The following is a 24,780-nucleotide window of genomic DNA, read 5'->3' on the forward strand; positions in this document are numbered from 1 at the left end:
GAGAACTAGAATTAAAAGTAGATCCTGAAGATGTAACTGAATTGCTGCAATCTCAGATCAGACTTGAACGGATAAGGAGTTGCTTCATATGGATGAACAAAGAAAGTGGTTTCTTGAGATGGAGTCTACTCCTGGTGAAGATGCTAGAAACATTTTTTTAAATGACAGTGACACCAAAGAATTCAGAGTGTCACATAAACTTTGTTGACAAAGCAGCAGCAGGGTTTGAGAGGATTGAGTCAGGTTTGTTTTTTGTGTATGTGTGTGCTGTTTTTTGTTTTTCTTCTCACTGTAACCCAGGCTTAAGTGCACTGGCGTGATCTCAGCTCACTGTGTCTCGCTATTACCCAGGCTTAAGTGCACTGGCGCCATCTCAGCTCATTGTAGCCTCCGCCTCCCATCAAGTGGTGAAGTGATCCTCCCACCTCACCCTCCCAAGTAGCTGGGCTTACAGGCTTGCGTTGCCACACTCAGCTAATTTTTAAAATCTTTTTGTAGAGATGAGGTCTCGCTATGTTGTCCAGACTGATCTCGAACTCCTGGGCTCAAGTAATCCTGCCTTGGCCTCCCAAAACATTGTAGTTATAGGCTTGAGCCACCATGCCCAGCCGACTGCAGTTTTGAAAATTCTACTGTGGGTAAAATGCTAGCAAACAGCATCACAAGCTACAGATAAATCTTTTGCGAAAGGAAGAGTCAATTGGTGTGACAAACTTCATCATTGTCTTCTTTTAAGAAATTGCCACGGCCTCCCCAGCCTTTTGCAGCCTTCATCCTCGTCAGTCAACAGCCATCAGCATCAAGATAATACCCTTACCCACAAAATGGTTAAAACTCTCTGAAGGCTTAGATGAGTGTTAGCATTTCTTTAACAATAAAGTATTTTAAAAATTAAGTTATGTACTTTTATTTTTTTTTTTGAGACGGAGTTTCACTGTGTCACCCAGGCTGGAGTGCAGTGGCACAATCTTGGCTCATTGCAAGCTCCATCTCCCGGATTCATGCCATTCTCCTGCCTCAGCCTCCCGAGTAGCTGGGACTACAGGCGCCCGCCACCACGCCCGGCTAATTTTTTTTTTGTATTTTTAGTAGAGACGGAGTTTCACCGTGTTAGTCAGGATGGTGTCAATCTCCTTACCTTGTGATCCTCCCATCTCAGCCTCCCAAAGTGCTGGGATGACAGGTGTGAGCCACCGTGCCCGGCCTGTACTTTTTTAGATATAAATCTATTGTACACTTAAAAGACTACAGTATAGTGTAAACATAACTTGTGTGTGTACTAGGAAACCAAAAAATTTGTGTGGCTCACTTAACTGTGATATTTGCTTTATTGTGGGAACCAAACCTATGTTTCTGAGGTGTACCTGTATTAATTTTAAAACTAAACAGTATCTTTGTCACTGTCTTCAGATTGATAAGGAATGTAATTAAAGGTTAATGTCTAAATTCCTTTTGGAAAAAATTGCCCTTTAAAAATACTTTAAATGTCATAATGGTCGTATTAGTAGTGTTTTGTTTACTAGTAGGTGTTGTGCTTAAGTAAAATTGCTAATTCATTCATCCAACAGTTACTTAAATACCTGTTCTAAAGCTGGTATTGCAGCAATGAGCAAAAGTGTTTCCAAAAGTTTTGTTAGTACAGGTAGAAGTAATATAGTGATGGGGTGTGTGTGTGTATGTGTGTGTTTGTAAAATAGTGTTTCCAAATACGTGGGTTTTGGCTTTGGGTTTGTTTTTTTTTCCTTCAAGTATGACCCACTAGGCTTACTGGATATAAGCGGTTGCTTACATTTCTTAAAGGATGGCTCTCTATTGAGTTACCCATTTACATGGCATAGGTGTGCATACACATGGCATAGGAGATGCAACAATGCTACACGATCCTCTGACTTTAAATCCTTCTAGCTGTTCTCTGTGTCTCAGTTGTCCAAATTCAAAAATAAATTGTAACAGTTAATGCTTACTGAATTATCCATTACTCACAATAGATAATAATTGTGTATCAGGTGCTTCTAACCCGAAGTCCATTGGTGGATTTTAGGGGTCTACAAGCTTCTTGAGTTATGTATATAACTTTGCCTGTGTATGTGTTTTGGTGAGGGAGAGCGCCCATACCCTTCTAGAAAAGTTCATGATTTTCCCCTCTCCAAAAAAATGTTAGAATCATGAATCATTCTTGAAGCCTAGGACACTAACCTGATGTCAAGGATTTGAGTACTTTCCTCCCAAACTGTCATTGGCATATCAAGTTTGTTAAAAATGTACTCTTCCCAGAGTATTTGTAAGTTTAATACGAAATTCTATCATGTGGTTAATTTTTAATTGAATAATTTGGAGACTTCGGCCCTTAAATGAATGTCATCAGTGTCTTCCAACTTAACTTTACTCAGCTTTGATTTATTTATTCAATGTTGATCAAAACCTGAGTACTACTCATTTACGCAGAGAAAAAGCCTTATGGATTTATTACTGTGCTTTCAGAAAATATAGCAATTTCCCATAATATTTTTTTAAAATAAACTTTCTGTGACCTACTCTACAGAGAATAGTAAAATACTATTTCTGCCCCTCTTATCCTCAGGGAATACATTCCAAGACCCCCAGTAGATGCCAGAAATGGCAGATAGTGCTGAACCTTGTATATACTATGCATGAATTTCTTCTTCTTTATTCATAATTTCATGTATAGACTATTCCTTCTTATTGTAGATTTTTGCAACCTCAGCATACAGTTTTTCTTCTTAAGAACTTTCATGTTTTCACTCAAAGGAAGTACTTTATGGCTTTTTTGTTTTTGTTGTACATATTCAAATTGCCAGCATCACTCTTCTTTGCACTTGGGGTCATTATTAAGTAAAATAAGGGTTACTCGAACTGCATAATTACTGTTATTGCCAAACTGTACGTCAATCTGATAACTGAGATGGCTACAAAGTGATCAGTGAGCAAGTGCATACAGTGTATAGTTGCTGGACAAAGGGATGATTCATGTCCAGGTTGCGGTAGAGTGGAACGACAAAAGATTTCACTGTGCCACTTAGAAATGTGTGCAATTTAAAACATATGAATTGTTTATTTCTGGAAGTTTCCATTAGTATATTTGGACTGTGGTTGACCAGGGAAAGCAAAACAGCAGGTAAGCTGGGCCTGTTGTAGTGGGAACCCAACAAACTAATTTTTTTTCCTGTAAATTGTTTAGAAGAGATGTAAATCAAAGGGAAATTAAGTATATTTTAGGTATTTAGTCAGAAAGATAATTTTTGAAGGGAATACTCTGTCAATATTCCTAACCTATTATGTCTAGATAATCCTAAATTGAATATTTATAATGATCTTTTGGTAGATCTGTAATACTTGCTTTTATCAGTGTACTCACTTATATTAGTATATATTCTTTATAGTTTCCCATGCTAAATCAGGAAAGTAAACTAATACAGTAGTAGTATTTTAGGAACAAGGGTTTAAACACAAAATCTTCTTGGATAATAATCAGAAAAATTATCTGACAATTGCATGTAGCTCATTCTGCCAGATATTTTGGTTTCAGTATGATTCTGCTGACAGGTGATATGTTTTAATTATAATGCTAGGTTGTAGGACTTTGTGGTCAAATGAAAAAATAGTACTCAGAGCATAGCTAACTAAAAACACAATCATTCCAACACAATTACCTGAGTGTAGAAATCTGCATATTACTTGATAGTAGTTGGATCAGGTTGTTCTTGTATTGCTATAAAGAAATACCTGGGACAAGGTAACTTATAAAGAAAAGAAGTTTAATTGGCTCATGGTTCTGCAGGCCGTACAAACATGGCTCCAGCATCTGCTGCTGGTGGGGCCTCAGAAAGCTTACTGGGAGGAGGTGTGCTGAAGTAAAAGTGCTAATTCATTTATTCATCCAACAGTTACTTGATTACCTGTTCTAAAGCTGGTATTGCAGCAGTGGGCAAAAATATTTCCAAAAGCTTTGTTAGTACAAGTAGAATAATGTGGGGTGTGGGTGTATGTGTGTAAAATAGTGTTTCCAAATATGTGGGGTTTGTAATATAGCCAAACATGATTATATTGCATACTAAGCTTATGAAAAGCTTGTGTTAAGAATGAAATCATGTTATAAACATCAAAACAACTCATTCACAAGGGATAAAAAAGAAGCCTTTCACATTTAGTCAAATTAACCAAGGCTTGGACTGTCTTTAGTAGGTGTGATGTTGGGAAAATTTGTTGAATTCAGGAGAGAAACTCATATCTAGAAAGAGTTTATGACCCTAAATAATTGTACTTTTAGCTTTTGTCCAACTTGCTTTGCAAAATTGGAGACTTGAGGAAGGCTGTTCTCAAGTATTTTCAGAGAGGTTTTTAGTAGCAGCTGGTGGTTCGGAAGTTTAGTCCTATTCCAATAATTGATTCAGTCAGAAATGCATAATATAGAGTCAATTCTGTAAAGAATGTAGGGCTGTGTTATAATGACATTAATAAAATAGCCTCTACCTGCACTGTCAAAATCCATCCTAATCTGGCTGTGGTCTGGTGCCAGGTGGTGGCGTTTTTTTTTTTTTTTTTTTCACTGATAGTTAAATGACCGTAAGAAGAATTTTGGCTCCTGTGACTAGATGGGACTTCCAGGCCATTGGCAGGGATTTCAAAAATCTCCCTTGCTTGGCACCCAGTGGCCTGATCTGGGAAGGTATTATGTCTGGGAAATGCAGATTGGGGACTTCTGCACCTTCCTCTTCCAAAACTGGATTATCTACTGTTTCTTGGCCTGGTTTGGTCCTCTGCTTCATATTCTTGCCACCCTACCCTATCCCCAGCAGAAAGTAGTAACTTTAACTGGTTCCACCAAGCGGAAGGAGCCAGTTGTCTTATGCCAATGTGTGTTGTTTCTGGGTTTTATTGTATTTTAAATATCGATTCTCTTACTCTGGGAGCTTAAAAACAATCCACATGCGTGCAGCAGGAATACCAGCTATTTGTCTTTTTCTAACCCTTGATCACATTGGTAGGTGCAGCTTTTAGTTCAAGCCATGTTGTTGAATAAGTCTATGTAAGGCTCTTACCTTGAACCACGTTTCATAAAAGTATTAGTTGTTAAATTATTCTGGATTTGAATAGCATTAAAGGATGGGTTAATTTAAGGGTTGTCTTTAACATTTTTTATTCCGAAATTGAAACTTTGGAAATTACAGTTGACCCTTGAACAATGAAGGGGTAGGGGGTCAACCCCTGTGCAGTTGAAAATCCTTGTATAACTTTTGACTTCCCCCAAACTTAGCTACTAATAGCCCACTGTTAACTGGAAACTTTACTGATAACATAAACATTTGATTAACACATATTTTGTATGTTATTTGTATTATATACTGTATTGTTATTACAAAGTAAGCTAGAGAAAAGAAAATGTTAAGAAAATCATAAGGAAGAGAAAATATATTTACTATTCATTAAGTGGAAATGGATCATTATAAAGGTTGTCCCTTTGAGGAGGCTAGAAGTGCAAAAAGGAGGCGTTGTTCTTGCTGACTCAAGGCTGGCAGAGGCAGAAGTAAACTCACACGTAAGTGTGGACCCTGTGTTGTTCAAGAGTCAACCATACTGCGTTTGTGCATGCAAAAATGAAATCTGAACAAAATTATTAGTACCTTAGTGAATATTTTCTTGTATTTTCTAGAACTTACATGAGGGTTTTTTTAAATCAAATCTGTTTTACAAGTACCATTATATATTTATGGAGGAGTGATCTTTTAAAAGATTCCCACAGACAAGTGTCCTCCTAGTTCTGTAAGATTGTTCAGTTAGAAATGATTCCCTTTCCAGGGAGTATTTAGCCTGCTGCAAAAGAATAGCAAGCTACTAGGTATAAAACAAATCACACAGAAGCATTTTCTTTTCTCATCTTACAGGTTTATTTAGACGAGTAAGATCTTGTTATATTTTAAATGGCACTTAACCACCTATCACTCTCCAGTGCTTTCTCTCATGCTTAGAATAAAATCCAGACTTTTACCATGACCTGTGGCCCGCATCTGGCTCTGCCTGCTTTCTGATTCCCTCATGAGACTCTGTTCTCTCATAAATTGTGGTTCCACTTGGCTTCTTTCTATTCTTATACATCAGGATCCCTCCTACCTCCTTTGTGCTTATTGATCCTAAAGCTCTTGCCTCAGATCTTCAGCACTTGGCTCAAATATATCCTCTAGTAAAGGTCCTTTCCTTACCAAGCAACCTAGAGTAGTCACCCTGACATAGTTTTTTGTGTTTTGTGATCAAGGGCTAGAAAAAGACAAATAGCCGGTATTCCTGCCACACACATGTAGATTGTTTTTAAACTCCAAAAGTAAAAAGCACATACTTTTTGTGGTTTTTTTGGACCTAACAGTTCTATTTTGTTGTCCTTTTGTATAAATGTTGTTACATTAATTAGCAGAAATTGTCTTGCTTTGTCATTGTTGGTTTGCTCCCTGGACCATAGACTCTGTTACTAGATAGACTGGTTTCCAGTCCTCCCTCGATGGTTTTCCAGAGAAACTGAACCAGTAGAAGATATGTCTAGAATGAGATTTACTTAAGGAATTGGCTCATGCAATTATGGAGGCTATAAAGCCCTGTGATCTGGCTGCAAGCTGGAGACCCAGGAAAGCTGGTGGTGTATTTCAGAAGCGTGAGAGGTAGAAAGCTGCCTCCATTCAGAGTGTAAGACCTGAGAAGCAAGGGCAGATCAACGTTCAGCTCAAGCAGTCAGGCAAACAGAAAATGTAACCTTCCTTCACCTTTTTGTTCTGTTCAGGCCCTCAGTAGATCAGATGATACACACATTGGTCAGGGCCATCTGCTTTACTCAGTTTACTGATTTCAAATGCCAGACTCTTTTAGGAAGCCCTCACAGACGTGCCCAGAAATAACGTTTAGCCAGATATCTGGGCCATTCCATGACCCAGTTAACCCAGTTATGTCAGAAGTTGCAAATTTTTTTGTGAAAAATCAGACCTTGGCCATGAGACCTTGAGCAGTAGGATATAAATAACTCCCACAAGCTTAGCATTCCAATAATGGAACACTAAGCGTAAATGGATTAAGTTGACACATAAAATTAACCATGACATTCAATTACCTTATTAGATTGTCATAAAGATTAAGTGAGTTAATATATGACAAGCACTTAAAATAGTGTCACACACATAGTAGCAATATATGTTACTTGCTATTATTAATGTCATTACTATTATTATGTTAGTGGTTTTGTTCTCTTCATTTCTGTATCCTCATTGCCAAAAATAATGCTTGGAGCTTAGTATGTGCTCACTTAATATTTGTTGAGTGAATTAAAATGATTTAATAAATATAAACTTCATATGTAAAATAATAGAACCTAAATATTTCTACTTGCAAAATGTGTATTATGTTGTATTTTATCACTGAAAACAGAGATGATTTTGGTAGTGCCCATATTACCTTTGTGTTTTAAAAATGTATACATTTTACATGATTTTAAAGGTTAAAATATGAATGTTAGTGCATTATGTAAGCATATTTTCATATTTGAGAAATAGAAACCATTTTTTGAAAGAAACATTGGTGTTACTATTTTTAAGTAAGTCTGGGGTAAACCTGTTAGTTTGCAGGTGAAATTACTTGCATCTTGAATGAGAGGAGTTTTTATTTTTAAATTTCTTAACTTTTCACATTTTTTCCCAAAATGAAATATACCCTGAATATTCTCATTCCACACCACATCATATCCTAATTATAGCAGCACTAAAAAGTGTTTGATTGGAATCTAGTCAGACCAAAGATCAACTTTCCCTGGATAAAATAAATCACAGTGCTCTTGATTACATTATACAGGTTTTTGTTTTAAGGTATTAAGCTTCTCTTCATTAAATAAACTTTCCTTTTTTCTTTATTTGAATTTCAAGTTTCACTAATTTTTTCCCTCAGATAAGAAACCAGCCAATTATAAAGCATAAGACAAATTAATCTGAAGTTACTTCTATTCTAAGTGGAAATGTACTTTACTATAGCTCTGTAATAGTCTATAGCCAAAGTACTATTAATTTTCACCAGATTTCAAGACAGTTTCGTTGCTTAGAATCATACCTTTTATATATGCAGAATGGACGTAGGTGAAGGTTGAGTAAAAAGAAAATATGATTAAAAAGTTGAAGCCATTATTTGACAACCCATTAGTGTTCTGACCTTAATGTGATAGCCCGATTATCCTAAGTTTGAAGTTTTTTCTTCCATGCTATAGCCATCAAGTTGAATAGAAACATGATTGGACCCTAATGTGTTTTTTAAAGGTAGTATATGTGAACTGTTTTGTTTTTTTAAGTTTTATGAACTAATAACTCAAGGCTATTGTAGACATTCTTGAAACAATTTTAAGTATACCCCAGAAATAAACACAGAAGTAACCAAAATATCAGTTCAATGGAGAACCATTCATTCTTTAGTTTTTTAAATTGACGAGAACCATCAAGCATGGTGGCTCATGCCTATAATCCCAGCACTTTAGGAGGCTGAGGCAGGATGATGGCTTGAGCCCAGGAGTTCAAGACCAACCGGGGTATAGTGAGACCTCGTCTCTATAAAAAATAAAACAAAGTAGCTGAGTGTGGTGGCATGTGCCTGTAGTCCCAGCTGCTCGGGAGGCTGAGGTGGGAGGATCACTTGAGCCCAGAAAGCCAAGAATGCAGTGAGCCATGATCATGCCACTGTACTGTAGCCTGGGTGACAGCGAGACCTTGTCCCCCCGCCCATCTCCCCCAAAATTTACTAGAACCTAATGACATTGAAATTGAAAACAACCAGACAATACTGACTCTAATTTTTACTCTTGCAGTGATTTTTCTGTTCAGTAGGATGCATTTAGATGGGCATTGATCATAAATGGTTTTCCAAATTTGGCTAAGACCCGTTGAGTATTTCCACTCATATTAGCTGTTAAGTTAATAAATTTCTATTTAGAGTCAATTAAATTTTAGTAGCTTATGGCTTATCTTTTTATGTTAGAAAGGAATCACTATTTTATTAAAAGTATAAAGCTTTAATCAAGTCACAGAAAACTTGATGTTTGAGTGTAGTGTTCTAGTTAGCTGACTTTTTATTTACTGTCACCCAGAGGTATTTTTGTTTGCCTAAATTCTTTTCTGCATATTCTTTCTAATATATTAGATCACATTCCTGACTTAGTAACATAGTTTATAGATTGAAACCTTTTTTTGATAAAAGGTTTACTAAGGCATCATTTATAAACAACATAGTTTAAGGTAGTGGTTCTCAACTGGGGGTGATTTTGCCTGGTAGAGGACATTTGGCAATGTCTGGAGTAATTTTTTATTGTCATAACTTGGAATGGGAGGGATGCTACTGGCATCTAGTGAGTTGAGGCCAGGGATGCTGTTAAACATCCTATATATAATGTACAAGACACTCCCCCTCCTCCAAAGAGTTACCCAGTACAAAATGTCAGTAGTGCTAGGGTTGAGAAACTGGTTTAGAATTAGTAATGATTTGTGCCATCACTGCACATACTAAAAAAATATTTATCATAGACACTGAAGATAATTACAGAAATACTTTGACTTAAAAAATCAGAATTTTTTTGAATAAGCTTTTAGCTCTTGAGATGATTGCTTTGAGGAATATTTATCTGGGCATGTCTAGAATATTATATTTTAAACATTATTTCCTGCTGCTTCTTAGTTATTGCACAAAAGTTTGGACAGGACCCAGGTATAATAGACTCTAGGAGTGATTCAGATGTGCTTAATGATCACATCTGTTTCATGAGGTTATGTGTTGTTTCTCTGGTAGCAGTGAAAGAAAATGATTTGAAGGGAATAGGGGAGGCCTTAGTTGAACCAAGAACTATGAACTAACTCTCAGTTTGTGCTGCCCACAGTGAAGGCAGATCACTTAAGTTAAAGACAGTATATATTTTGTTATCCTTTCCTTAATTCTAGGATTCTTTCGTAGTCCTAAATGTCAACCCATGCAGCGTGGACTTTTTGTTTGCCTTAGCTGATGCTAGCTCCGCTTTTTACCATAGCCGTGAATTTACAGGCATTCTCAAAGCCACTTTCTCTCTAGATCTCAGTAGTATGTTTTGCCATAGTTTGTGGGTTTTCTCCCTCTAAGTATTTGTTCACACTGTCAGAGATTATCAGAGTGAATTCCATACTTTAAGTTAGGGTAGATGGTGTATGTTGGAAAATGCAGTGTACTTTGGCACCAAAGCCTGGGAGAAAAGCACTGCATATCTCTTCTTGAACTGTTGCTTCTAGTTGACTTAAAGTTAAGTCACGTCGTTAAAAAAGTGACTTACTTAGAATTTTACAGCATTGTGAATTAAAATTTATTCTGAAGTTATTGTCTATACTTTCATATTCACTTTTTTGTTTTTAAAGATTTTCCTTTGGCTAGAAATGAAGCTCTTGAATACATGTTTTATTGTTATTGTTTTCCCTTGTAGGTCTACTTCCCCAGCAGGACAGCATCATTCTCCTATATCTTCTAGACATCACTCATCTTCCTCACAATCAGGATCATCTATTCAAAGACATTCTCCTTCTCCTCGTCGAAAAAGAACTCCTTCACCATCTTATCAGCGGACACTAACTCCACCTTTACGACGCTCTGCCTCTCCTTATCCTTCACATTCTTTGTCGTCTCCCCAGAGAAAGCAGAGTCCTCCAAGACATCGCTCTCCAATGCGAGAGAAAGGGAGACATGATCATGAACGAACTTCACAGTCTCATGATCGACGTCATGAAAGGAGGGAAGGTGTGTACTGTACTTTGATTTTTTTAATTGAAAAATTGAACATCCAGCTTTATTGTTGTACTAAGAGATGGAGAAAGACTTTGCTATGTTAAGTCTTCTGTAACACACAGACTAGAATTTTTGAGGGCAATAGGAGATGCTTAACAACATGGGAATGTTAGCTATTAGGTGTATACAAGTTGGTATTTACAGGTATGCTAAGCTGGTGCTTTCTTTAGTTAAGATGTTCTGGCCGGTTGCAGTGGCTCACGCCTGTAATCTCAACACTTTGGGAGGCCGAGGTGGGAGGATCATGCGGTCAGGAGATTGAGACCATCCTGGCTAATATGGTGAGACCCCGTCTCTACTAAAAATACAAAAAATTAGCCAGGCATGGTGGCATGCACCTGTAGTCCTAGCTACTCGGGAAGCTGAGGCAGGAGAATTGCTTGAACCCGGGAGGCGGAGCTTGCAGTGAGCCAAGATCGCACCACCATACTCCAGCCTCGGCAACAGTGCAAGACTCCATCTCAAAAATAATAACAATAATAATAATAAAAGATGTTCTGCTGAGTAAGTACTCTCAAGTTCTAGAAATTTTTGGCCATCTGATTCTTAGAGCATCCTTTTCAATCACTGAGTTAATGTCTTTTGAAAACAAGGAGGTGAAGGGAAGAAAAGCAACAAATCAGAGAGCGTAGTTTGAATGCATCAGAAGTGTTTTGATAAAGGAGTGAGGGCTGGGGGGAATTGTTAGAAGGTCATTGCAAACCGAGTCATCAAATTTCTAGGTCATAATAAAGAAGTAAGCGAAGCAGTTTTCCTTTCTAGATCCCTGAAAATTAAGTTAACTTTGGATTTGCTACTCCCTATTCAAGCTGAGATTTTATTGTTACCTGGCAATAAAGCCTGTTTAATAGCTCTCATCTCTTTCTTTACTTCTTGTCTAAGCTTCTGGTCTTCGTAGATTCAACTTAATAAGTCTGTTTTCTAACTTCTCCTGTGTTCATTTTTTAACATAGTAAGTACTCAGGAAATGCTTACTTGGAACAACATTTATATTTAATATGCACTTTAAGCGCCTCTCGGTGAGTGGAGTACGGCAGTCTCCTATGAAACATGTTGGATTTAGTATTCTCTTCCTATCAACAATGCGAGCAATAATCAGTCGGGTTCTTTTGTTCAAGAAAATGGCGGATGAGAATGATATTCAAGAAAATAGGCAGGGACTGGAGAAAGCACCTATTTGATAGAATTTTTTTTTGTATGTATGATTTTGGAACTAGGTCAGCACAGCAGTGTTTATGAAACATTGGTAAGATGGGAAAATTCTCTTATATTGTACCTTTCTATAAATTTTAATAAGATATTTAACAACTAGAGTTGACCAGGAATATAGTACATATTTAATGACTACTTATTGAATGAAAACTCCATTAACATTATTAAACATACTAATGAAGGGAAAATAATAAGCAATTGAGTCTCATAGGAATGCTTGTGTTAAGAAGGGACTTAAATCATAGGCGTTTTAAGTTCTTTGTAAGGAAGATGTCTGTTTAACTTTCCATACGGGAGATTTAGCAGGCAATTGTTCCTCTCTATTTAGATGTCATTTTCTGAAATAAGGATAATTTCGGTGGAAGGATAGGGAGGTAGGTAAAGAAGAAAATACAGTACCTAGACGTATTTGTAAAGACAGATGGGCGCATCATGAGAAAAAGATCTGGCACTAAGTGAACACATTTTCAGGCACAGTTGGTATTGGGGGAGGAATAGAAGTGAAAGATATTCACAGAAAGGGATGGAGATATGTCAGATCTTTGCCTCTTGCCTTTGTCCTTAAACAGGGTTTGTGGATATGGATATATGGACAAAGGAATTGGTGGGGGAGATAGGTTATTGATGAGGGTCTAAGGGCCTTGTGGTTACAAGACGTTTGGGTCCATGAGAAAGTCTGTGGGCCTAGCCATTAGGGACAAAGAGAAAAGGAGGTAAACTTACAATGTTTTGGGCGTGAGGCTGCTAGAGTTGCCAAAATAGCCTTAGACTAGGGCAATTCCAGAGTATAAGAGCACCTTGCAGAAGAATCTGATAAAAAGGGCAGAATTTATCCTTTGAGGTTCTCTTGTTAATTCTTTGGCTTCATATCAGATTTGTTATAATCAATTTGTGCCCTTTCTAAATATATGTAAAGAGTGGTTTCTCATCTTTGCAAATTATGGGGTTGACTAAGCCATCTAAGTTTTGGGCCTCTATTTCTTTATTATAAAATGACATGGTTTGTTTAGATAATCACTGTGGTTCAGCTTTTAAAAAGTGCAAGTATTTATTTTTTTGTATGAAATGCTTTTTTGTTCGTTCATTTTAAAGAGAAAAAGTCTCATCTTACTATGTTGCCCAGGCTGAACTCAAACTCCTGGATTCAAGTGATCTTCCTACCTCAGCCTCCCAAGTAGCTGGCACTGTAGGTACATGCCACGTCACCCAGCTAGAAAATGCTCTAAGTAGATAAAGCTTTAAAGACTTGCACACATGAATGTTATACCATTAAACAGTGCAGGAAAAGAGAGTGAATAATAGTATCACTCAACCAGCTAGCTTACTAACCATAGGCTACCCTAAAGTGCTTAAGTACATTTGAGGAGGTCACATATGGTCTAGTTTAGCCTAGCTTAATAGTTGATAGAAAAGATTAAAGTAACTGAAGTGTCTTTGTATCTAAAAGTGGTTTCTGAAAAGTAAGCCGTCAATGATAGGAGATGAACTTATTTGTTTCAGTTGTTTAGGATCTGGTAAGTTGGGGTAAGTTGGGGCAGTATAGGTAAGTTGGGGCAGAGGAAATTCATGTTCGGAGTTTATCTAATGAAGAACATTGTAATCAGGTGTTAATTATCTTTGGAATTTTAGCTTCTTATTTATTTTTTGCAAAGAACACGAATTGTCATTGTAATAAAATTTTTAAAGTTCTGTATTAAATATGTTTTCTAGTTTCCTGAAACTTTGTAAAAGCAATTACAGTCAATTTCCAAAATTGCATTACAGATACTAGGGGCAAACGAGACAGAGAAAAGGACTCAAGAGAAGAACGAGAATATGAACAGGATCAGAGCTCTTCTAGAGACCACAGAGATGACAGAGAACCTCGAGATGGTCGGGATCGGAGAGATGCCAGAGATACTAGAGACCGAAGGGAACTGAGAGACTCCAGAGACATGCGGGACTCAAGGGAGATGAGGGATTATAGCAGAGATACCAAAGAGAGCCGTGATCCCAGAGATTCTCGGTCCACTCGTGATGCCCATGACTACAGGGACCGTGAAGGTCGAGATACTCATCGAAAGGAGGATACATATCCAGAAGAATCCCGGAGTTATGGCCGAAACCATTTGAGAGAAGAAAGTTCTCGTACGGAAATAAGGAATGAGTCCAGAAATGAGTCTCGAAGTGAAATTAGAAATGACCGAATGGGCCGAAGTAGGGGGAGGGTTCCTGAGTTACCTGAAAAGGGTAAGGTTTTTGACTTGTCTATGAACTATATCTTATATAGAAAGTATAAAATCTCCTAAGATTTCTAATATGTTGTTTCTTACATTCGTTATCATTTTGTCACAGTAATTTTTAATTAATTGAACTTGTAGTCTTCCTTATAAATTCCTAATTGGAATTACTAGTTAAAATAGCAAAAGATAAATGGAGCTTGAGCTAGACCCCCACTAAGTATATCCAGTCATGCCTATCATCTTGATTAATGTGGAACACTAAGAAAATCACTATCAGACAAAAAAGTAGAATCACGAGGAAGTTGCTTTCTGTTAAATAGGTATAAATATGATAAAATGTTCATTAAATTAAAGTAGGATTAAAGTGGTGGGTTTTCAGAATTGTTGGCATCAGAAATGACTGATTTGTGTATTCTTCAGTATTTGTACTTGCTTCAGACCCTGTCAAACTGCCACACGTCATTATCTTGAGCCATTTTTCTTTTCATAAAAAGTATTTGCCATCACCCAAATGACTTAAATATATTGTAACTATTTCCAAACTGCTGAGACTTAATTATCATGACCTCTCTTTACCTCCACCTGCTTTTCTCCCCTCTCCCCAAACACTGCTGCAGAACTTTGATCACTTTTATTCTTTCCATTGGTCTGTTAGTCAATCCTTGGTCAGTATTACAGCTTCATATTTGTGTTGAGGGTCCTTTAGCTTCTTTGAGCTGCCTTGTCTTTTCTTGACCTTTTACTTTTTCATATCAATTTTAGAAAACAGTTTTTAATTTCATAAAAAAACTGTTGGATTTTTATTTCATTGCATCAACTTAATCAATTTATAATATTTCTCATTAATATTTTTTACATTTTTTCCTGTGTATCCTCTATTTTTTATTGCCATTTTAAATAGTACTTTTACATTTTGTAAGATGTAAATTATGTATTTACATGGTTCAAAATTTTGAATGTATAAAAGGATATATAGTGAAAAGCCTCCGTTGTACCCTGACCACTCTTTTGCCAGCTTTGTGTGTATTCTTCCCAAAAAACATTTTACACAAGCAAATATATATCCATTTGTTTTCCCCTCTGGTTTTACAAAACTAATTTTTAAAAACACTGGAAAAAACTTTGTACTGTTTTATATCCTACTATTTTCAACTAGTAAAAATATCTTTCATGTCTTTCTTTGTGGTAAACAGCTATTTTCTTCTTTTGGTACTTGTTCTCTATTGTAGAATGTACCATAAAGTCAGCAAGTGCTGCATTACTGGGTATTTTGGTTTTCCAATCTTTATCTCTTTCAAACAGTGCTTTAGTGAATAACTGTGTACATATGTCACTAAATGGTGTCTTTTAAAACATTGCATTTTCTAATGCTTTGTTGGTACCTGGAAATGGTAATTGGCATTTGTGTATTAATCTTACATTTAAATGATGTTGCTGTATTTTCTTGATCTAATTAGATTCTCTTAACAAATGTTCCCAGGAACACACTGATTTGGCTCTTCTTTTCTGATTATTAATTTTCTGTCAGTAACCTTCTGAGCATCTTTATCAATACAGTGTTAAATATAAGTAGAAGGGGCTTTGCTTTGTTTCAGATTTTAAAGGATTGTTGCTGGCATTTTATTACTAAGTATGGTGTTTGTAGATTTTTTGCAGATACTTTTTATTGTGTTAAGGATTAAGTTCTCTCCCCCCATTTTAGTTGTCAGAAAATACTCTGTTGAAAGTCAGTTCTTTGGGATATGTATTTGTTAACTCTTATTTTGTGGCTCAGTGGTCTGTTTTTATAAGTGTTCTGCATATGCTTTCAAAGGAGTTGCATTTGTAATGGTTGAATGCAAAATGTTTCTCTAAGATAAAGTTTGTTTAAGTACACTTTCAAATCTACATGTAATTTTTCTTAGTCTGTTTGTTCTGTCATTACAGAGAGGTGAGTTCAGTCTTCCACTATGATTGTGGAATTTGTAGATTTGTTGATTTCTACTTATAGTTTGATCATTTTTTTATTTGAATATTTGAAGCTTTGCTATTAGGTACACATAAGTTGAGTTATTTATTTCTTTATTCATTATAGAATGACTGTTTATGCCAGGTTCAGGTTGAGCATCCCTAATCTGAAATGCTCCAAAATCTAAAACTTTTTAATGTAATTTTTTTTGTTTTTTGTTTTTTCTATAGCCACTAGCAACTGATAAAATCCAGACTTTTTGAGAGCTGACATAACATTCAGAGGAAATGCTTATTGGAGCATTTTGGATTTCCAATTTTTCAGATTAGGGATGCTGAACCAATATAATGCAAATATTCCAAAATCCAAAACACCTGTGGTCCCAAGCATTTCAGATAAAGGGCATTCAGCCTGTATTTTTCTTGAAGATTGTTTTGCTGGCAGCTGTCTTTTGGTTAGTATTTGTTTGATATATCTTTTTCCATCCTTTCAGGCTTAATTTTTTTTTAAATGTAACTCTAAACAACATACAGTTTTAGACAGATTAAATCTCCTCATTGTATCTTCTTTCATTCTTAACTTTCAAATTTTTCATCTCTTTATCTGTTTCGCCTCTAGGTCATATTCTCAGGCTTACCTTCTAGTTTACCAATTTTTTCTTAGCTGCATCTAATCTGATGGTTAATCCATTCTTTCCTAGATGTTATATGTAGCCTTTTTGTAGTCTTTAAAAATGTTTTAAATTTTTTCTTCCTGGTCTTTAATTATTAAAATATTTTTCACAGCTATTTTGATTATTAAAATACCCGTAGAGTCATGCTGTAATTCTTTTAGGTCTCAAAAGCCTGTTACATTTGTATTCTTTGTGTTTTTGTTTGTTTTTTAAATCTTGGGGAAGTGCCTTTTGATTCTGTCTTTGGGTGGGTTAGTTTGTCATATGTTCTTTTTTTTTCTTTTTTATTTATTTATTTATTATTATTATTATACTTTAAGTTTTAGGGTACATGTGCACAATGTGCAGGTTAGTTACATATGTATACATGTGTCATGCTGGTGTGCTGCACCCATTAACTCGTCATTTAGCATTAGGTATATCTCCTAATGCTATCCCTCCCCCCTCCCCCCACCCCACAACAGTCCCCAGAGTGTGATGTTCCCCTTCCTGTGTCCATGTGTTCTCATTGTTCAATTCCCACCTATGAGTGAGAATATGCAGTGTTTGATTTTTTGTTCTTGCGATAGTTTACTGAGAATGATGCATCACTGGCCATCAGAGAAATGCAAATCAAAACCACAATGAGATGCCATCTCACACCAGTCAGAATGGCAATCATTAAAAAGTCAGGAAACAACAGGTGCTGGAGAGGATGTGGAGAAATAGGAACACTTTTACACTGTTGGTGGGACTGTAAACTAGTTCAACCCTTGTGGAAGTCAGTGTGGCGATTCCTCAGGGATCTAGAACTAGAAATACCATTTGACCCAGCCATCCCATTACTGGTATATACCCAAAGGACTATAAATCATGCTACTATAAAGACACATGCACACGTATGTTTATTGTGGCACTATTCACAATAGCAAAGACTTGGAACCAACCCAAATGTCCAACAATGATAGACTGGATTAAGAAAATGTGGCACATATACACCATGGAATACTATGCAGCCATAAAAACTGATGAGTTCATGTCCTTTGTAGGGACATGGATGAATTGGAAATCATCATATGTTCTTTTAAGTTTGGAGTGAACTCATCTTTGTCAAAGATTTATCCATGGTAATTCTATGAGGTTGAGGGCAGGGCCCTCAGAGTTTCTGTCTTTGTTTTTGCCAGATATTCCTAAATTATCACAGCCCCAGTACTGTTTCTCTACTCCTAACCCTCGCTGCTCAAAAAAAGTTTTTTTTTAAATTTCATTTTGTTTTGAAGTAATTAGGAATTCACAGGAGATTGCAAATAAATGTACAGGGAAACTTTGTTTATCCTTACCCCAACTTCTCCAGTGTTAACATCTAACATCTTATCTATAGCATAGTATCAAAACCAAACAATTGACATTGGTACAATCCATAGAGTTTATTCAGATTTCACCAGTATACATGCACTTGGGTGTGTGTCTGTATGTAGCTTTTTGCAGTTTTATCATATGTGTAGCCCATTTCCATAGTCAAGATACTCATCTATAACATCCTAAGATTCCTTTTTATTACCCCTTTATAGCCACAACCCTCTCCTGGCCCCTGGCCCCAACCCCTGGCAACCTCTTATGTGTCCTTTGTCCTGTAATTGTCTCGTAAATGGAATAATGCTATATGTATCCTGTTGAGATTGGCTTTTTCACTCAGCATAATTTTTTCTTGGGGTTCATCCAAGTTGTTGCATATATCAGTCATTTATTTTTATTGCCGAATAGTATTCCATGGCATGCATGTGCCACAGTTTGTTTAACTGTTCATCCATTGAAAGACATTAGTGTACTTTGCAGGTTTTGGCTGTTATCAACAAAGCCACTGTGAACATTTGTTTCCCACATCTGTTAATGAAAATTTTCACATACAATTTAATGTTGTCATTAACCTTGGTGTTCTATGTTGGAATATTTTCACTGTAAACTGTATTTAAGCAATAATATGTACCCATTTTTTTCTTTCATTATTTTTATATATCTGTGAATTAAATATGAAGAAATAGTTTTTATTTTTTGTTTTTTTGGGGGGACAGGTTAATTTTAATGAATCTTATTTTATGATTTTATCATATGACTTTTATATAGGTAGGGAAAACTGGGACTTTGTCTACTCAGGTCAGTCATTGGACACCTTGGTTGTTCTGATTCATTGCTTGATAGTCTTTTCAGGAGTGATTACCACACTTTGGAATATTAAATATATATATTAGTGATTTTTAGGAGGAAAGATTATGACTGATGAAATTTGTTGAATAAAGTGTATGTGGTAAACATTTGTGTGTCTATCCTTTGTTTAGGAAGTCGAGGCTCAAGAGGTTCTCAAATTGATAGTCACAGTAGTAATAGCAACTATCATGACAGCTGGGAAACTCGAAGTAGCTATCCTGAAAGAGATAGATATCCTGAAAGAGACAACAGAGATCAAGCAAGGGATTCTTCCTTTGAGAGAAGACATGGAGAGCGAGACCGTCGTGACAACAGAGAGAGAGGTTTGTCAAACAGAATTTTATTAAATAGTGAACAATATCAATTGGGCGAATTGTTTTTTCAAACAGTTACCAATTTACTTTTTAATATAAAATATATTTTAAGGCTTGTGCTCGATGACACATTTGAAACTATTATATATACTCATATAATCTTTGTTCACATGGTTTAGGAGGGATTATGTCAATAGCTAGTGACCAGTACCTACTGGCAACAAAGTGCAAAACCTTGGGTGCCTTACTGTGTGTTTCTCATCTTAACCAAATAGCTTACAAACCTTTAAAGAATGTAGATGGTTGGGTTCTATTCCAGGCAATTCTGATTCAAGAAATACCTAAACCTTTACATCTGAGTATCCTGTCTACTCACTCATTTGCTATGATCAATAGAATTTTATAAGGACTTCCAGAAAGGAGCAGTAAAAAAAAAACTGAATGATAGGGCTGGGGATTGTTTAGAGAAATATTTTATTTGTATTCTATCCTGAGAAGATATGGTATTTGCTTTAGCTAATTTTACGTTCTTATATGTCTTAAGCTAAAACTTTTTCTGTTCATCTATCAGGTGATCTCTTAAATGAATTTTGAATTAAGATTACTAGGAAGCACTTAAGAAGGGTTGTAAATACTTTCTTTGGCAAGCTTTTATTTCTGTACTTATTAGGGCCTTTAAACATTAAACATTTTATGAAGGTCTTACTAACCTTGGCTGAAGTAAGGTTCACTATAATGCTGAGATTAATATAGCATGAAACTTGATGGCCCAGAGAATTGAATATTGATACTTTACTATGGGCTGAATCAAAGAGGTAATATTATATCTTGATTGGTTAGTAGTGGGAGAAGAATAAAGTTTCTAAGGCATCATCTACTTTTGGGAGCATAGATAGGATCAGAAGTAGGAGAATTGATTGGGTTGAGTTTATAAGGTAAGCCTAATGCATTTTGGTTAAAAGATGTGTAGAATTTCCTTAGTTACAGATAGGGCTGGAGTTTCTATGTTCTGTGTTGATATCTGAAATTTTTTCTTCCCTGGGACTTTTAGAACTGGTGATGCTTTTTTTTAAATCTCTTTTTTCCTTTTTTTCTATTTTCATATCCTTGCTCAGATTTTTCTCATCTCATGCCTGAATTCAATAGTAACATTTGGTTTCAATCTTATGGTTAGTTCAACCACATGTATTGATCTTCTGCTAGGTGCCAAGAACTTTGATAGTTGCTTTACATATATTCTGACTTAGTCTTTACAATATCCTTGTAAGTGTAGGTATGATAAAATAATTCATGTTTTCACAGTTTTGGGGATTAGATCTAAGAGTAGTAAGATTACAATATTATAGAGAAGTAGGTTCCAGAGCTGGAATTCAAACTCAGGTCTTCAGACCAGAAGTTCAGTTCTCTATTTTAATTTTACTGTAACTACTTCAATAATTATCAGATGTATGATTGAAATAAAAATATATTTTGGAGTCTAATGAATATTTTACAAATATTTGTTGAGTACCCATGTCAGGCACTTTGCTAGGCACTTGAGGTGCAATAATTTCTTGTCCTTGTAGAATTTAATGGGGAGAGGGAAGAACTCCCCACCCAAAAAAACAAAGTGTGATAAAATGCTATTACTGTATATAAAAGTTCTGTGAGAAGACAAAGGAGCAAACACAATTCTGAGCAATTCCAAGAAAGCTGCCTAAAGAAGTGACATCTGAATTAGGGCCTGAAGAATAAAAGGAAACTATAGAAGGAGCACTTTACAGGGAGAGGGTGCAGCATGTACAGACACCAGAACTGAAAGAAACATGTGCTTTGGAGTAGTAAGGAATTATAAGATTGGAGTCAGAGTATGCTATAATTGGCAAGGTAGAAAAGAAACCAGGGAAAAGGACTGATGAAAGACTATAGGCCAGGTAGTAAATGACCTAAGTTTAGCCTAGTCAGGCTAAAAATTTGATTTTAATTGCCTTTCACTGCCTACAAGATAACTACTTTTAAACAGTTGGAAGAAATAATTTTCATCAAAAACATATTAAGGGTGTTGGGAAAGATTGAAAACAAGGATACCAATTAGTTAGACTATTGATGACATAGGCATCTAAGAAGACCTGATCAAGGTCTGAGTTAATAACTATAGCTATGGGGACAGGAAAAGGAACAAAGAAATATTTTAGAAGTGAAGTTGATTGTACTTGGATATGATGAGGCTTAGACAACCCAGAGATTGTCAGCTTTAATGAATTGGTATGTCATTTATTAAAATAAGGAAATATGTAAGTAGAAGCACATCTTTGAATAACACATTTTGGGGGAAAGATAGGGGAAGATAATTTAGACATATTAAAGTGATGTTCTTATATTCTTTCCATTTTCCTTTGAAGAAAGTAGCATTGATATTTTGGTTGGGAAAATATATCTCCCATAAAAGCATGTCTGAATAGTCTATTTGCTGATATTGCTGTAATTAGAAATTTAAAGTATGATTTGCTATAAGTTAATGGTATTGAATTTGTTTCAGGTTATCTTGTAATGATTATGATGTTGGTATGACTCCTCCAAACTAGGAATTCAGACAATACAAAAGATGGGTAGATAGCATTCTAGGAATCCAAAGTATGGTACAGAAGAACCACTTTAAGTTGGTTTCAGCAAAAGTGAAAGTGTTTAAGAAAACTGACTTCTAATGCATCTACCATCTCTGTGACATTGGGAAGACAACTCTGGACCATAATCTCTGTTTTTAAATACAAAGGGGGAGAAGCAACTGTGTAGGATTTCATTTTGATTCAGCTTTAAAATGCTATGATCGTTTGTATCTGGGTCTATAACCTCTAAAATAGTAAAGATAAGATAATTCTTGTCTTTTTAATCAGTGATTAGGAAGGGAAATCCAGAATACTGTATTGAACCCTTCCTAGAAACATCCTAAAATTATTCTGCTTAATGAGTTGATGTTAGATGTTCCACTTACCAACCTGTTGGCCTTATTATAATATGATCTTTATCAAAAACCAGTAGATATATAGTATGTAAATGGAAACATCACAGTATCCTAGATCAGACCGCAGTAGTTGCTTTCAAAAATGGCTGTCTCTTTTTTGAAAAAGTTCATGCCATCCTCTTAAACGTTTTTGTATCCCAGACTAATTTTCTGCTCAACTGGGTATTTGGGCAGCATGCATTCATTTATTCTGTGTTTATGTGATTTGTGTGTACATGGAAAAAATTTATATAAAATGTGATGAGGTTATCAGTTAACATTTTAAGAAAACAGCTCTTCATCTGAGTAATCATTTATATAATTAAAGCTTCTAATTTATTAGTAATTGGTTATTAATTACAAATATATATCACTAATATGAAACATTTTTACATTTATTTCAAGATTGCTAGACATCAGTACCCTTAATATTACAGTTCATGTTATATTGCAGCAACAAATTCTGACATATGTTTTGTTCTACTATATTTTCCTCACATAATAGCTGCACTTTGATGTGTATATATTTTGGCCTGAAATTAGAGGTGTGACTTACGAGGGAAATTTTTTTTTTCCTTCAGCTCCTATGTTCTACACCTCCTGCTGCCCCTATCCTTTGCCACCAGTGTTCTCAGGTCCTGCTGGGGGGACAGAGAAGATCAGAGGTGAAGGGTAGAGATGGCAGAAAGTGGGGTTGGAGCAGTGGGCTGGAGGTAGGGTAGGGAGCATGCAGAGAAAGATCAAAGATTGATCAGTGGGAGGGGGGAAGGGGGTTGACGGGGAGCAGGAAACATGGTAGTTAGAGGGCAAATAAAAATTATCTTTAAAAAATTTAAGGTCTAGGGGCGATTGTTACTTGGATATTAAGTTAAAATTAAATATGCTACTTGGTTTGTAATTTGTTGCCAGTGTGACCCTATACACAGATAAAATTTAAGATTTACCATGCTGTCTTACCAATAGGTTATCTGTCAAATTAATCACTGACAAAACTTGATTTTCATTGTAGATCAAAGACCAAGCTCACCAATTCGACATCAGGGAAGGAATGACGAGCTTGAGCGTGATGAAAGAAGAGAGGAACGAAGAGTAGACAGAGTGGATGATAGGAGAGATGAAAGGGCTAGAGAGAGAGATCGGGAACGAGAACGAGACAGGGAGCGGGAGAGAGAGAGGGAACGTGAACGGGATCGGGAAAGAGAAAAAGAGAGAGAACTAGAAAGAGAGCGTGCTAGGGAACGGGAGAGAGAAAGAGAAAAAGAGAGAGATCGTGAAAGGGATAGAGACCGAGACCACGATCGAGAGCGGGAAAGAGAGAGGGAGCGAGACAGGGAAAAAGAACGGGAACGAGAAAGAGAAGAAAGAGAGAGGGAGAGAGAGCGAGAACGGGAGAGAGAGCGAGAGCGAGAACGGGAACGAGAAAGAGCGAGAGAAAGGGATAAAGAACGAGAACGCCAAAGGGATTGGGAAGACAAAGACAAAGGACGAGATGACCGCAGAGAAAAGCGAGAAGAGATCCGAGAAGATAGGAATCCAAGAGATGGACATGATGAAAGAAAATCAAAGTAAGAATAATTATCAGTTATTAATAACATTTTACATTTCAGGAAAGAATTCAAAGTTTCATTTAATGCTTTTCAATGTACTCTTAATTTCCTGTTAATTTTTTTTCTCTGTATATTTTCCTGTTTTTCAAATTTAGTATATGTATCGGTGTTTAAAGTTTTTTTACCCAGCACTGTGGGAGGCCGAGGCAGGCAGATTCCTTCAGGCCAGGAGTTTGAGACCAGCCTGGGCAACATGGCAAAACTCCATCTCTACAGAAAATACAAAAATAAGCTGGACATGGTGGCACGTGCCTGTATCCCAGCTACTTGGGAGGCTGAGATGGGAGGATTGTTTGAACCTGAGAGGCAGAGGTTGCAGTGAGCCAAGATTATGTCATTGCACTCCAGCCTGGGTGGAGGCCTTGTCTCAGAAAAAAAAAAAAAAAGTTTTTTCAGTTGTCTAGAAAAAATAATTTTTAAATTAAGACAGGAATCAGTGAACTTGTATCCCATCACATCCCCTAGACTAGTCACCAAGGGATATCACCTGTGCCATTCTGATGATCCTTCGTGACTTTTATGTGCTTGTAATTATGGAGTCACTACCCCCAGGCTTACAGGAAGCATTCACAATGTCTTAGAACTGAGGGAATCCTTGTAATCACTGCATGGTTCGAAGATGAGAGAAAAGGAAGTGTCTTCTCTTGTGCTGTGGAGTAGTTCTTTGGGGTCAAAAAATGTGTTCTTGGCATCTCATATACCTAAGGGCATTCCCCCACCTCACCTCCTTTTAACCAAAAAAGAACTTACTTGCTCAAATATCTAGGAAGTTGGAGATTAGCTTTTGCTTGTTCTGATGTGGCTGTA

At 36.3% G+C, this 24,780-nt stretch overlaps 1 protein-coding gene across 34 annotated transcripts in view; it reads left to right on the forward strand.

Moving 5' to 3' along the window:
• Positions 1 to 24,780, forward strand: part of ZC3H13 (zinc finger CCCH-type containing 13) — a 97,337-nt gene that overhangs the window by 52,608 nt on the left and 19,949 nt on the right. For 18 of the 34 annotated variants that reach the window (XM_009440609.5, XM_009440611.5, XM_509666.8 and 15 more), the window contains 4 exons: positions 10,475 to 10,785; positions 13,810 to 14,274; positions 19,204 to 19,395; positions 23,376 to 23,931. In XM_009440609.5, the coding sequence (XP_009438884.5) occupies positions 10,475 to 10,785; positions 13,810 to 14,274; positions 19,204 to 19,395; positions 23,376 to 23,931 (1,524 nt within the window). Of the gene's footprint in view, positions 1 to 10,474; positions 10,786 to 13,809; positions 14,275 to 19,203; positions 19,396 to 22,947; positions 23,032 to 23,375; positions 23,932 to 24,780 lie in introns of all 34 variants that reach the window. The other 16 variants (XM_063792491.1, XM_009440605.5, XM_054665275.2 and 13 more) reach the window with 1 other exon arrangement.

Source organism: Pan troglodytes, chromosome 14 (assembly GCF_028858775.2).
Source record: "Pan troglodytes isolate AG18354 chromosome 14, NHGRI_mPanTro3-v2.0_pri, whole genome shotgun sequence".
Lineage (NCBI taxonomy): Eukaryota > Metazoa > Chordata > Mammalia > Primates > Hominidae > Pan > Pan troglodytes.